Raw genomic sequence first — 14,721 nt, 5'->3', positions numbered from 1 at the left:
ATTGAGTGTTGGGTGCTTACAGGCTGTAGCACCCTGGAGTTAGATCCTTCTCCCAGTGGTCAGGGTTTTGGGGGGAACACATGCAAACTTCCCCCCTTCTCACACTCAGCCAGTCTGCATCAGCAGAGCTCTTGCTCACAGCACAGTGCTGAGCACATCAGAGCCTCAGCCCTCGGCGCTGTTTGGGTAAAGCAGCTACTTCATGTCACAGTACATCATGTTCTCCTCAAACTCCATCAAAGCCCCTCTCGTCCCCCACCTCCCCAAAACAAACACCCACCTCTGGCACGGTGAGGGGGCTTTGCTGGGGGGAGAGCTAATGTGGAGACACTGTGGCTCCCAGGCTGTTTGCTTTTCATGGAGCAGTTAAAAGAGCCCCATGGATCTGACTCTGGCAGGAGTGTGCCTTTTGAAAAATCAACAGTGAAAATGTCAGACATCTATCCTTCAGCTTGGCAAGAGGGGGGATGAAGAAGCCGTCGCTTCTCACCTTGGCAACATCGGCTGTGTTATTTTTTTTTAATAGAAAGAATTCCAGCCAAGCATCTTACAAGTGCCAATTCTCTGTATTTTTTAAGGAATGCCAGCAACAGTGGTCAGACCATGGAATTAGGGCTGACTTGCACATGGTGGGGTCTTGCCAGAGGGCAGGCAGCCCTTGCTGCACCAGGTTGTGTGTGTCCATTCCAGGTCTCATTCAGCCTGATGCTTTTTAGCTTGCATTTGTGATGGATAAAACCTTCAAATATGCTCTGAAGTTCTAAAAAGAGGTGTACCTGGTGTTTTTTGTCATGCAAAATCTTGGGTTTCCTTTCAGAGCATAAATTTCCATAGATGTTAGGAGCATTTACAGGAAGGGGGTTGTCTCTATAATAGGTAGAAAGCCTCCTGATTGTGTAAAAAACTCCAAACAACCCAAAACAACAACAAAACAAAACAGTCAAACAAAATCCCAACAATTTCTTTAATCATTCTTTTAATGCCTGCAGTGTCCAACACAAAAGACCTGCCAAACTTTATTCTTGCTGTAAATAGCTTTGATATGATAAAATATACTGATCCTGTCTGTAATTGATGCCAAACATTGGAACTCTGTGTTAGACACAGAGAGAAGGGAGCAGTGGGGGGTGTAATGGAAGAGCTGCAGCAGGGGTGGGATTTATAAAGTTTGACTGTGTCAGAAATCTGAGCACTGTGCATGTGTGTCTTCAGCTAAAATTAACCACCCAAGCTTCACATGCCAGCATATATATAATCATTTAACTGTGGACCCCTTGAGAAGGAAGAGCAAGCTGGACTCCAGCAGATACATTCACGTAAAATATGCCAATAAGTAGTATGACCTTCCAGGTCCCTGTTCGTGGGAGAAGTAGATTTTCCTGTGACCATTATAAAACAGTAAGCAGCTCTTGGTTCCTGGATCATGGCACTGGTGCTGTTGGAACAGTAACTAACTTCAGCCTTAGAAGTGCTGTTTTGTTTCTTTTTTTTTTTTTTTTCCCTTTCTTCTGCAGCTTCTTAGGATTTTCTGTGGTTTCACTTTGGAGTAGATATGTATCACCACTTCAGATAAGCCCTCTTCTGTTGCTGTTTGTGTATGGTAGTAGATGTAAATGGGTATATTTTGTGTATGAGAACTGTGATATTTGAAAATAACTTGCTGTGCACTTCAGGTAACTTTTTAGAAAACACTGAAAAAAATAGTGCATTTGCTGCTTTTGTTCTTTGAGGTAGATGATAATTTGTTGGTGTGAGATCAGCTCAGTTGTTTCACTGCAGCCAAATGTGACTTGGATTGGGCTTTGCTGATCAGCTCAGCAAACTAAACTCTCTTTCACTTTGAGATCCACGAAGGAATTGCTGCAGGTGTGAATGCAATCTCATTTTATACAGGACTTCACGGGGTTTTTTCTGCAAGGGGGAATCAGAGAGTGGCCACCTGCTTGGCATGGTGTGTGTGGCTCCAGCCTGACAGGGATTTGTGTGTGGCAAACGTGGATGGATAATGGGAGCATTGAGGGTGCAGCATGCTGGATGCCGGCACAATCGCTGTCCTTGCTTCACCTTAGAGGCTGCTCCAGAGGAGAATGCTGCTCTGGTGAGAAATATCGAGCCCTCTGTGTAGGCAGCACCTGTCAGTGGAAGGGTTCAGAAACTTTACAACTGGGGTGAAAACAAGGAATTCTCTCTTTGCTCCTCTTTTATATTAAATATAGTAAAAAGTTGAGTGTGGAAAGAGTAGGAAAGGTGCCAGCTGGGCAATTGAAAGCACGGTGCTTGTTTAGTATCCACCAAAGATTTGCTCTAAACACACTCAGTGCCTGAAGTGTGGACAGTCCAAGGCTCTATTCCTGGAAAGGTTGCAAGCCTACTAAAATTGACACATATGCTTGGCTCTGTGTGCTGTGAGTTAGCCCATACTACTTTTGAATAGTAGTCATATGCATGAGAAGAGCCCTCCTCAGCTGGGAATAAGGCTTTAAAGAGAGAGAAATAAGTAGTCCCGCTGGTGTTTAGATTACCCATTTATCTATTTAACTTCCAAAGGCTAATTAATGTACACAAGTGTACAGTAAAATGTAATATTCAGAAGAATATCCCCCCACCAACTCGGTAATAATTCAAAGCAGTTGCAACAAACACTTGCACATCTGAGTAGAATGAATAATTTAGTTGAGTTGCCTTAAGAAATTAAAAAAAAAGAAGCAGCGTTACCTCTGTTTCCCCAGAAATTTGGGAACTGAGTGGGAATTGCAGATGGTTGTAGCTCAGTTCTCAATAGTTGATGATAACTCCAAAGTTCCAGCACTTTAGGTAATTGAGAATACTGGCATCATGTTAGATACTAATTAGTAGGTGTATGTGCATATGTGTGACAGCTATGTTTAGGGGATTGCAAGTCATAGAATCAGAGAGTGGTTTGGGTTGGAAAGGACCTTAAAGATTATCTCATTCCAGCCCCCTGCCATGGGCAGGGACACCTTCCACTAGACTAGGTCACTCAAAGCCCCATCCAGCCTGCCCTGTTCTCCATAGGTGGCATTTCAGGAAGGTAATTGTGCTGTCTCACCTGCCTGCTGGAAGGAATCCACCTGCAATTCAGCCCATCACTGCCTCAGACTTGGAGTTTCTGGTGGTTTCCTCCCTTTATTAGCTGGCTTTGGTGCCAATGTGCTGGGTGGGAATGAGTAAACAAAGCTCCAGCCCTCCATCTTGGCTTTCCAGATGTTTCCAGTATCTTGGAGCAGGGAGGAGAAGTGATTCAGTCCTTGCCTCATGTGTCCTTTCCTTCTGGGCTGGGGGTCACTGGGGACTCAAGGGCACCCCAAAGGACAGTGTGTGTTTGCCTTGAGTCCTGCTGTCTTTGTACCCTCAGCTGTATCCTAAAAGAAAAGGAGCAGACGAACTCTTTGCTCAAAGCCCACTAAAACCTTAAAGTTATCACAGAGAAATGGGGTCACACGTTATCTAGCCTGTGTCCTGCTTTTCAAGCTTTTTTCTTTGTTTTGTTTTGTTTTGTTTTGCAAGAACTTATATTGGGGGAAAAAAGCATGACAGTATTTTTGGATGGCAGTGCAAAGTTTAATTCAGTCTGGAGGAGTCAGCACTACCCTTTTAGTGGGATTTGTGTCTTGGTACAGATGTACAGATAGAGACTTCTACAGAGTTTAAGAAGCATTTAGGGGCAACTAAGGCCACAAATTGTAAGAAAACTTTGAAAAAAGGTCTGTGACAAATGCTGTTAAACTAGTTTTTTTGTGTGTGTTTTTTTTTTTTGTTTTTGTCGTGTGGTTTTTTTTTTTTGTTTTTTTTTTTTTTTTTGTTTTTTTTTTTTTTTTTTTTTGTTTTTTTTTTTTTTTGTTTTTACCCATTTGCTTCCTTGTTGTCCTTTTGCCAGTAACTCAGCAAAATATTGTCAGGGCCATAATCTCTATGCACTTTCAAAATAGCCATTATCCTTCCTGTGCTTCCTTGGAGCCAGAGATGCTTCAGAGGGATGAGTTTTTCAGCAAAACCTTTGGCTTTAGCTGTTTAGCTCTGGGCTTTGCAGTGTGATATCTGTTAATGAGATCACTGTGTTGGACTGTAACATGGATCAGCATGAGACTGCAATTAATATTGCCAGTCAAAAATTGGGATTTTGTGACTCCACATGTGCAAGCCCCAGGACGCTGGGCAGCAGTGAGTATCTCACAGGCTTTTGCAAAAGCCCACAGTGTTGTAAGGACTGCAGGCATTCCCCTTCATGTCATCTCAGTGTGTTGTGGCTATTTTTAGGTTTTGGGGTGGTTTTTGTTTTCCTGTGAAGGTCAGCAGGCAGTGTGGTTTGGTTAGCAGCTGCTCAGGCACTGCATTGTGGTGGCTCTTGTGCAATGGGACCTCATCAGTGTGACTAACCCTGCTATTCAATCATGAAAAAAGCCTTGCTCTGCTCTAATTATGCTGCATGATGTCAAAAAGATATTCTTCAGCTGTTACCAGATTGATGAAAGCCTGATTCATGATAATTATTGGGAGAAAACAATCAGAGTCTGATTAGTTTAGAACTGACACGGTAAGGGAAGGAAAGAAAGATTTGAAAATTTACTTGGGCATTGATTAGAACTAGATTTGTGTGTATGTGTGGAAATGAGAAACAAGGAAGAGATACAGGTGCATGGAAGAGAGAGATTCTTTTCAAGCAGTTTCTTGTGAATCCTTTGCTTTTCATGAGTGTAATTTCAAAATACTGACTCAGAGGCAAAACCATCAGGTAGTTGCCATTTAAAGGAGACCCCGGAGTACTGATAATACCAGTTAACATAATTGCAGCCCCAGGGATATACTGGGTCTCTAAAGGATCTTCCTGGATTCATTGCTCACATGACTTTATTCATGCTTTGTATCCTGGCTTTGCTGATCAGTTCTGCTCTGCAGCCTTCTTCAGGTGCTTGGGGGGGGGGGGGGAGGGGGGGGGGCTGTGTGGGCTCGAACAACCAAGCAGTTCTGCAAAAGTAGTACTTTTGTACTGATTCAGTGTTCAGATACAGGGCAGGTGGGCTCAGATGTGCTGGGCTGTGGTGGATGTGCTCTCTCATCACAGCCAGAAATGCTGCAGGAACCTTGGAGTGCCAGGGAATGTCAGGGGTCTCCTGGCTGGAAAGCAAGATTCCTCTCTCATCTGAAATGTGCTTTAAAGAAGCAGGTGTGAGGCTAAGGAAAGGGCAGTAGGGAGAAACCCCACCAAATTTCAACATTCTTCAATCTTGTTGTTGGAAGATAGTGTTCAGACCTTTTTCTTTACAGACAGATTTCAAAATCTTTAGAATTTGGATTCCTTTTCTGCCAAACCTCCATGGTTTTTGCATTACATTTTAGTGTTTTAGCCATGACTCATAATGGACTGAATATTTCCAAAATTGATACTTAACTGTAATGCTTTTATTTCAAATCTGGTGGATCAAAGGGGCAGAGAAAAAGTGAGAAGAAAAAGGTCTTTCACATAAGTTTTTAATTTGTTCCCAGATAATTGGATTCCTAAGATCATACGCAAGAGAGGGAAAAAACAGCTACCAAACAGCTGAGTCCACCTTTAACAAAAGCTGGGACTTAGACCCGAGTTAAACATTAACCTGCCTTGAACACAAAGACCTGTTTATGGTGGTAATGCCCAAATCACCATATTCACTTGATTTTTGTAACCAAAGTAAGGAAGCTGCCTCCAGTAATTTTCGTACTGTGTGAAATCACTGAAAAGTTTTAGAAGCCCATACTGGTGTGTATAATAAGGTAATATCTCTTGGGTTGTAGTGGGTTGAATATTTCATATCACAAGATTTTTTATATTTTTAATTAGACATCTGTTAGGTAATTTTCATATGAACATTCAAACATGTGACTTCATAACTATTTGCTGAAAATACCTGAGGAATACTCATAATTCATGTGCAGAGATAGGGAAATGGAAAGTTTCTCAGCAGTGTTTTCTTACTTCTTTTATTATTGTTTTTCCAATTATTTGCATGGTTTTGAACATTTGAAAACACTGTGTGCTTTGAAACGTATTTCATGTGTCTAGAAATAGCAGCCATTGTGCAATTACATTTTTTACTTGTTTTTGTGGAAAAGGAAAAGAAACATTAGAAATCTATTTGTGTAGTACATTACAAAGACTTGTAACAAACAGGTTTCAAAAACATCCTGGGAAGTTTCAATGATTAGCTTAATATATGCCATAAAAATCAGTGGTGACCATGAGGAGCTGCTACAAGAAGCCTGGATAATGCTGTATGCCTAGGAATGCTTCAGAGCTTGTAAACATATAGCCCAGGCAGTTAAAAAATAATAATTTGCATGTTACACATATTGCAAAATAATGTTGTGTGATAGCATTTGTAAGAGAAACACAGGTTTATTATATCTATATTTTCCTGTAAAATGCTTTCCTAATCAACTGGTGGAATGAAATAATATTCCACACCTTTAAATACCCCAGAAACAAATAGTTCCTCTATACTGGTGTGCATTTCATAGTAAGCATAAAAGCTCTGCTTGTAGCAGGCTGACTTCAGCATCCAAAGTGGGGTTTACAAGAATAATTTGCTATCAGAGGGAATTTATTTATGTGTTATCATAGGCAGTGAATCAGGCAGCAGGTATTTGGGGTTTTTCAAGTTGTCTCCTTTACCAGGAGGAATTAAGGGAGTTCAGGAATTTCTTTGATGCAGTTCTGTTTGAATATATGAATATAGAATATAATGAATATAAGATCGGGTGTTCCTGGGTGCAACAGGAATTAGGGCAGCAGGAAGCAGGTACAGGATAGCAGTTTTGCAATGCTAGCCAAGCATTTTCATTCTGTTATTTGACTTAAAAATCAATCCTAACTTGCTCTCAAGGTCTTGCTGTGATTTTAGGCTCTGCTAGGAGGAGTCTGCTCCTGTTTTAACTGTAGGGCTGATCCAAGGATTTGTCTGACTGTATGATGATCTACATCATGGAAATGATCCAGGATGGAACTGATGCATTGAAGTATAATCTGAAATTTTCTGAAAGTCCTTCAGTGATAAATTAGGACATTCATTGCAGCCCTCCCATTAAAGGAAACATAGTTATTGTGTTTGATAAGTTCCTTGTCAGCTGAATTGAAGGGATGGTGTGTGGGGGGATGGACCCTTGCACCTTCAAAGTAAATGGTTTATAACTTGTTTCCTCGTATGTCTTCACTCCTAGATAAGAAAGCTAAAACCATGTGGCAGGAAAGTAGGTTAAGTCAACCCCAGTTCCTTGAAGTCGTTGAATCTTTTAAAATATTTTCCTGTTATGGAAAATGTTTTCTTGTAAAAGGAGCTAAGGAACACAATGTCTAGTTTGTGCAGCGTGGGTTTTTTGCCCCTTTTCCTTTCTCGTTCAGCTGGGGAAATCACTCCTGTGTACTCAGCCTTTATTTCATTGAGATGTTTTTCAGCTCTGGGGCTTTTTTTTTCATGGAGGTGTTCCAGTGTGTTTTTCTGTTCAAATCATGACGCTGTTGGCATAGGAAATGCACATCCTGCTGCTCTGAAGGGGAAAGTAAAGGATAAATGGTGGAAAATAGCAGCACATCTTTCAGATATTAAGTGATTTGTTCATGGCTGCTACCAGTTGTGTTTTACAGGTTTAAAAAAAATTCCAATGAAGACTTTGTTACAAAAACTCCTCTAGTCAAAACCTCTGTTCATTTTATCACATTAACATTGAATCAGCAAGTGTAAGAGGAGTGTGAAATTACAATCCTTCTATTACATCCAGGTTCCTCTGTCTAAATACTATCCCCCTAGACTTGGTAGCTGGCTTTTGATTCCTGTGAGGGAGGACATCATCACCACACTGGAAATGCAAGGCTGGAGATGCCTCTGAAATGAGGAGCTGTGGGTCAGTACTGCTCAGCTCTGGGGCTCATGGGATAAGAAGGGTGTGGAGCTATGGAGTGCAAAGGAGGTCCATGGAGATGATCAGAGGGCTGCAGCACCTCTCCTGAAGCTGGACTTGTTCAGCTTGGAGAGCCACACCTCTCCTTGTGCTCTTTTCTTTCCACCTATCAGTAGCTGGGAAAGAAGCCAGCATTTCCTGGGCAGTGCACAGGGAGGGCTTTCCCTGGGTTTTTGGGGACTCAGTACTGTTGTTCCCTCTGGGTCAGTGACTCACAGCCTGGTGTTGAGGCATTTGTCATCCCCACAGGGCTCTGTAGGGTCTGTGAGGGTTGGGATGGCTCATGCTCCAGGAAGCACATGGAATCTACATCTACTTACTGATAGACTGGGTTGGGATGAATGTGTTTCCAGTATTCTAGACACTCTTCAGAGTAGGGGTGAACATTAATATTTATATATTTAAAAGGTAAAATCCTGATATTTAATTGTTTTTACCCTATTTTTTGGGAACATAATAGATAATTTTACAAAATCTTAATTCAGAATATTGTCCTATGCAAAGAATAGTATTATTTAATTAATAAGCAGAAATTCATAATGAAGTAATTTAGCTTCTTTTTGATAACCTAGCATGAAAAGTTTTTATAGGTTTTTTGGAGATCTTGAATAAGTTGTGCTGGCATATAATGAGCAGTACTTAATGCAAATTAAAGAGAGATTTTGGCTGCTTGGTGTGCTTAGTTTTCAGGTAATACATTTTGAAATAAATCCCAACAGCTGGAAGTTTGCATAATAGATTAAAAGTTATTTAATGGGCCTGTTTAACCTGTGAGGTGGAATTTATTAAAATTGGTGGATATTTAGGACCTTTAAAGGTTTCTTTGATAATACAGTGTAGGAGTTTCCTCACAATGAAACTGCTGTATGGCTAATATCCACCAGAAGTGTTTTTGGGAAAAGAGCCTTTAAAACTTTCTCAATAACAGCTATGAAGAAAAAATGTCAAAGAGAAAATGAAAAAAAAAAAAAAAAGCTTGGGTGGAAATTGAAATCTCTTGTGCACACTCACTGCTGCTGTAGAATGTTCCACTGACCTCCTGATGGTCCATTCAAGCTGTAACATGTTCAGGAGCTCGCTGTCATCTGCCCTGGGCTTTGATGTCAGGTTGCTGAATAGAAAAATCCATACTACAGTGAGCTGAACACTTGATCTGCACAAGGCCTTGAATTTTAATGCTGTTGACTTGTTTCAAAGAGGGGAAAGAAAAAGGCAGTGATCTGAAACCAGCCTTTTGGATACTGGGAAAAACAAAGAATTCTCATTTTTCAGGTTGATTAACAGTTTTTGTTTATCTGTCTCCTAACAGATTTATACGGATTGGGCTAATCACTATCTAGCAAAATCTGGTCACAAGAGATTGATAAAGGATCTACAGCAAGATGTGACTGATGGAGTCCTGCTAGCTGAAATAATCGAAGTTGTAGGTGAGTGACTTTCTGTGTTTGTGCCAAGTATCCACCAGCTCAGTAAGACAATCCCTGTTTTTATCTTCTGCACTAACACAGAGAGCATAGGGGGCTATCCATCAAACTGCATGGAATTATGTAGATCATTTTCCTTCGGAGGCTTTGGTAATTAATTTGAAAAAGCCTTGTCTTATAGTGGAAAAATATTGGAGGTTGCTGATAAGATCTCCTGACACAGCAGTATTACTCCACATGGCTGAATGTTAAAAAAAACCAACTCATGAGATATTTTTTTTCTGCTAGGATGCTGTTAGCCCTCACTGTTTCTAATACCTCTTGGGTACTGGTCTGAATATAATTCACAGTGATATTGCCTCCTGCGTTGAACCTCCCACCTCCAGTTGGATTTGGGAGATCTGTATATACAGCTGGGAAAGGAGAAAGGGTGTAATTTTTGTGTGGCAGAAAAATAAATCTTCCATAACGAGTTTTCAGATGAGGAAAATCACTTACCATTAGGACAACTCTCAAGTGCAGGCTCAGTTATTTTATCCAAAGCCTTTAGTTCTCTTAAATTAGTGCATTAATGCTCATGGATAATGAAAGTTCTGAACAATTTTCTCTGTGTAGAGCTCCATATTGTCCCTCTTCCCCTGGGCCTGGATCCTTCATTAGTTCCTTCAGAGGCTCATCCATCTGGTGCTGGGGATGCCACAAAACACGTGTATGGGCCCGATGGAGATGGATAGAATGGGAAAGCCTGCTAATGGGAATTAGGACAACCATTGTTAGGAGCAAACTGACAGATTTGAGATGCAAATGAAGAAGCCAGCAATGAAGGAACAGGACATCAGTGCATGCATATTTATTATGTGTGTTTGAGATGCTGTAAGGGAGCTAGTTCTGGATTTGAGGTAGGATCTGCAAGCCCTGTTCTGGGATGACACTGTGAAGCATCTTCCAGTGATTCTACTGAGGTATGTTAAAAAGGATTTTGTCTCTCTGCTGTAGAGCAACACTATATCTCAGTAGCATTGTAGATCTGCTGTGCAGTTACAGAGGTGTAAAAACAGGCCATGAAATAATTGATGACTGTGTGTTGACAGTAGGTATTCACTATGAACAATGCTCCTTCCTATATCCCTTTCCTTTAATAGGAAAGGTTTTTGGGGTTGATTCCTTTCATGCCTGTCTGGCTACCCTGCCTTAACACAGTTGTAGGAAACTTCTGTATGAGAACACATGTGCAAGAATACCACCATCAAAATGCAGACTTGGTTCCTTCTACCAAATATTTAAATGTAGCTCTTTGAGTACTGACTTGTGAAAACCCTTACAAAATTCAAATTATTCAGTCTAAAATACATACCCAATTATTGCTTTGATCACCTTTTCAGGGTGTTTTTTGTTTTTTTTTTGTTTTTTTGTTTTTTTTTTTTTTGTCGTTTTTATGGCTGCATTTTGGCTAATTTTTAAGATACGGTCTGCAGGGTTTCAAAAGTTGAAGTATGAGGGAAAGGATTTCTTTTTTGAAGAACCTGTTTCATGTGAAAGAAAGGTCATATTTAAACATTCAGAGTTTAATCCAGCAACTTAATAGTGCAGAAAAGTAATTTGTTTCTGCTGTGTATGGCTTTAGGCAGCTGCATCTCATTGTCACAAAGATGAGGAGGGCTTTTACACACTGAAGCAGCTTTTTCTGTAGCCTGCAAAATCCAAGCTTTTTTCCTAACTACATAGTAAGAAAGCTTTGATATGCAATGCAGGAGAGGGGGTTTTTTATGTTATGGTGTGCTATGTGCAAAAGCAGCTATTTGCAAGTCAATTAAAATGCATTCACATCATTCTGGTTCATTTCAGTTCAAAATTTATGAGCCTGTAAAAGAATATGTAAGTACTATATGCCTTAGTAATGCCATATAAACATAGTAGCTGTGTTTAAATCCATGAATGCAGACACACTGGGTGTGACCTGGGTTCTTGCAGGTGTCTCTGTACATATGTCCCAAACCGGAGACAGCTCCTTCACAAGTTCATTAGTCTGCTTTCAAGTAGTTATGAATGGTGCCAATTTATAGGAATACAGCTATTAATTTTAAAAGTGTTATAAATTTAATATGACGAGATGGATGCACAGGACATGGAAAATGGGATTTAATGAATTAATCTTTGTTTCTGTATGGCCAAATACGAGATGGCATTCCTGGAAGCAGTGTGGGCTTCTCGTGTGTGGAGGCTGATGGACCGCTCTGGGGAGCACACTGTGAATTCAGCTGCAGTCTCTTTCATAGTAGCAGCAATTTCTCATTGCGTTGTGTGCTGGGTCATGGGTGTGTAAAATTGGAACTATCCAAGAGTGAATCTGTGTTGCTGCTTTGTTTCTCATGGCTATTACTGCTACTGGAATATTGTGCCAAATGTGATCCTCCTAACAGGGAATCCATGAAGTGGATGGAGTTCTGATTGCTGTCCTGAGAATACATGGGACTGCTAGAAAATACAGCTTTTAATGCCTGAATCAAATGGGATGTGAGTGCCTGCCTGTATTACAGTGAAAAAGCAGTGGGAAACTGAACTTTAGTTGTAACTGGTTCTTCAGACTCAAACACAAAGTCGTTTCAGCATCCAAGGCTGAAAGGTGAAACAGAGCAAACTCAGAGTCTAAGGCAAACATTATCCACCTCAGGGATTTCATTGTTTTACCTTTGACCTTAAAGATAGAAACTGTGCTCTTCTGCAGGCTGGGGTAGCATGTGAGCCATGGTCAAGAATCTTGAAAAGTTGTTTCATGATACGTGCTTTAAGAAAAGAAAGAAAAAAAAAATTAGTTATTAATCATAAATTTTCCATTTGGATTTAAAACCTGTATTCACTCTGCAAGCAAACCATCTGCCATGCTAACATCTCTATATGTGTAGTGCTTGCTTTGCCACCCAGCAGTGATTCAGCTTCCAGAGCTCACATCTTTCTTGTAGTTTAAAGGAATTCCCTGTCACTGTACAAGAAGTTGTCAGAGCAGTTGGCTTCTGCCCCAGCTGTCTCTGCAGGCATGACCCAGTAGAGAACTCCAGCTGCTTTTTTTCTTTTTGTGGCTCTCAGTGTTTCACACATTCACTTGGTCTGGACAGCTACAATCCAAAACCCCTTTACTGAGCTGGCAGCAGGTGCTCAGGAGATCATTGGAATAAATGCCCTTGGTTTAGGTTTTTTGCTTTATTGCCTCTTTTTTTTTTTTCTTGCCTTTCAGCAAATGAGAAGATTGAAGACATCAATGGCTGCCCAAAAAATAGGTCTCAAATGGTGAGTAGTGAAGTGGTCCGTTGTTTGTGTGTGAGTGGCTGAGTGACAGGGTGGAACTTCAATGTCTGAGACTTTTAGTACCAATTTTTAATTAATTTTTCACAGTACTAGACTAAAAGTATAATCTTCAGAACGTTAATATTACAGTTCTTGCCCCATTGTAATCCACAGTAGTTGAATGAGGCCTTATAATTTATCACATATTTACAATTGAGATTATTTTTACATTGTTACTTTATATTTCTGAAATATCACATAATTAAACAGAAATATATAGAAGAATTAGATATTTGAAAGTATGATTAAGAGTTTCTATATCTTTTGAAATGAAGCAAAGTAAATGAGCAATATGAATGAAATGAAAAAAATTCATAAAATTCAAGATGCATTTTGTTGACAGATAAGAAGTTGGTTTGTATCTTGATTGTGTTTAATATTCAAATCTGGAGAACCAAAAATCAGTCCGGGAAAATTGAAAGTATAATAATACCTCAGGAATATATTTGCTGTGAGTATTGCTGAAGCTAAAGGTATAGCAGAATTTTACAAAGAACACAAATAATTGTTTTTAAAATGCATTTAAATGAAGAGCTTTTAAAATTTATGATACTTCAAACATGGTTACTTCCTTCTGTATCTTGAGGAAAAAGTCATTTTGCAACATAAATTCTGTTCTCTTCCTTTGGCATTGCAAATGCTTGCTTTGGGACACTTGGATAACTGTTCTCTGTGGGAAGTTTTTTAATGTTTTTTATTTTTATGAGTGTTTCTGACTTCCCCTACTTTCATGACTTCAACATGAGCACAGCCACTCATGTAGTAAAATGAAAAATAAGGTTTAAGGAGAGCTTGACATCTTAAGTCAAAACTCACACTCTGTTCTGCTCTTCTCCCTTTGCTTTTTGTTTCTTGGAGGTTATCAATCTTGTTGAAACCATGGAGCAAGCGCTCTGTAAAAAGCAAGCCATCAGGAAGATTTATCATTGCTCCTTTTTGCTGCTTTGAACAGGGTGTTGCTGTTCTTGCTGTAGCCACAGCAGCTGTCTGGAGTATAAATAATGAGGAAATTTTGACAATTACTATAATTTAATGTTCCACAAGTGTGTAGTGAGAACTGATTGTCATTCAGGACTGGAGTCTGTAACCAGTTCCAGGACGTTGCAGCTAAAAAAGTCACTTCAAGTCATTATTCTCAATGAAGAGAAAGTGCTGCCCTGATGGATAGTGGGATGCATGTTGCTTATGGTAGCTGGATGAAGTTATAACCAGAGGCATGCAGGGGGCATGTGCTGGGTCAGGAATGCTGGACAGGGCTGGAAGGACACATTTGGTCTCTGCTGCCTCTCTGATGTTACTCCACTTGCTCATTCCGGAGGCTGCAGTGGGTAGGACTGAACCCCCCACTCACCAGACCTGCAGTCACAGCTGGGCATCCCCAGCAGTTTTCCTCATGTGAGAAAAATGAGAATTATGCTTATGGCTTGCTTTTATCAGGTGCCCATGGTTACAGAGCTCTTTGTTGTCTGACTATAAAAATAGTGTTGTTTCCCAGAGAAGCTGTGGCTGCCCCATCCCTGGAAGTGTTCAAGGCCAGGTTGGGGGGGGCTTGGAGCAACCTGGGGTAGTGAAAGGTGTAACCAGAAGATCTTTAAGGATGCTTCCAACCCAAATCATTCCATGATTCTTCTAAGGCAGAACACAGGAATCTTCGTAGAGATGGTGTTTGTGCAGTAGTTACTTTCAGTGTTTAGAGAGACAGGACAGACGTGTTGCAGTGCTTGTTTTAGGTACAGAAGTCTTCATCCTTTGCATTTCAGTGCACTCTATGAATACAGCTTACAGAGTCCTGCAGAGTGTGGGAGCTGGTGTTTGTGTCTGGTAACTCTGGCTCAGAGAGGTGGCAGAGGCAAGGCCATCCAGACACTTAGGTAATGTCCACTCTTTTTTCAAATGAATCTTTCAGTTCAAAGTGTCCATATCCATATTAGAGTGCTTGAAAGGTGAGCAGCACGATCAGAAAATTTGGGGAGATGTAAAAAAAAAAATAGCACCAAAAAATTGA

At 40.4% G+C, this 14,721-nt stretch overlaps 1 protein-coding gene across 4 annotated transcripts in view; it reads left to right on the top strand.

Annotated features, from left to right (window-relative positions):
* Nucleotides 1–14,721, top strand: part of NAV2 (neuron navigator 2) — a 374,080-nt gene that overhangs the window by 215,200 nt on the left and 144,159 nt on the right. For all 4 annotated transcript variants that reach the window (XM_053980574.1, XM_053980572.1, XM_053980573.1 and 1 more), the window contains exons 2-3: nt 9,260–9,377; nt 12,607–12,659. In XM_053980574.1, coding sequence (XP_053836549.1) covers nt 9,260–9,377; nt 12,607–12,659 — 171 coding nt within the window. The remainder of the gene's footprint in view (nt 1–9,259; nt 9,378–12,606; nt 12,660–14,721) is intronic.

This window comes from Vidua macroura, chromosome 6 (genome assembly GCF_024509145.1).
Source record: "Vidua macroura isolate BioBank_ID:100142 chromosome 6, ASM2450914v1, whole genome shotgun sequence".
NCBI classification, from domain to species: Eukaryota; Metazoa; Chordata; class Aves; order Passeriformes; family Viduidae; genus Vidua; species Vidua macroura.
This window is presented reverse-complemented; position numbering and strand designations above follow the sequence as displayed.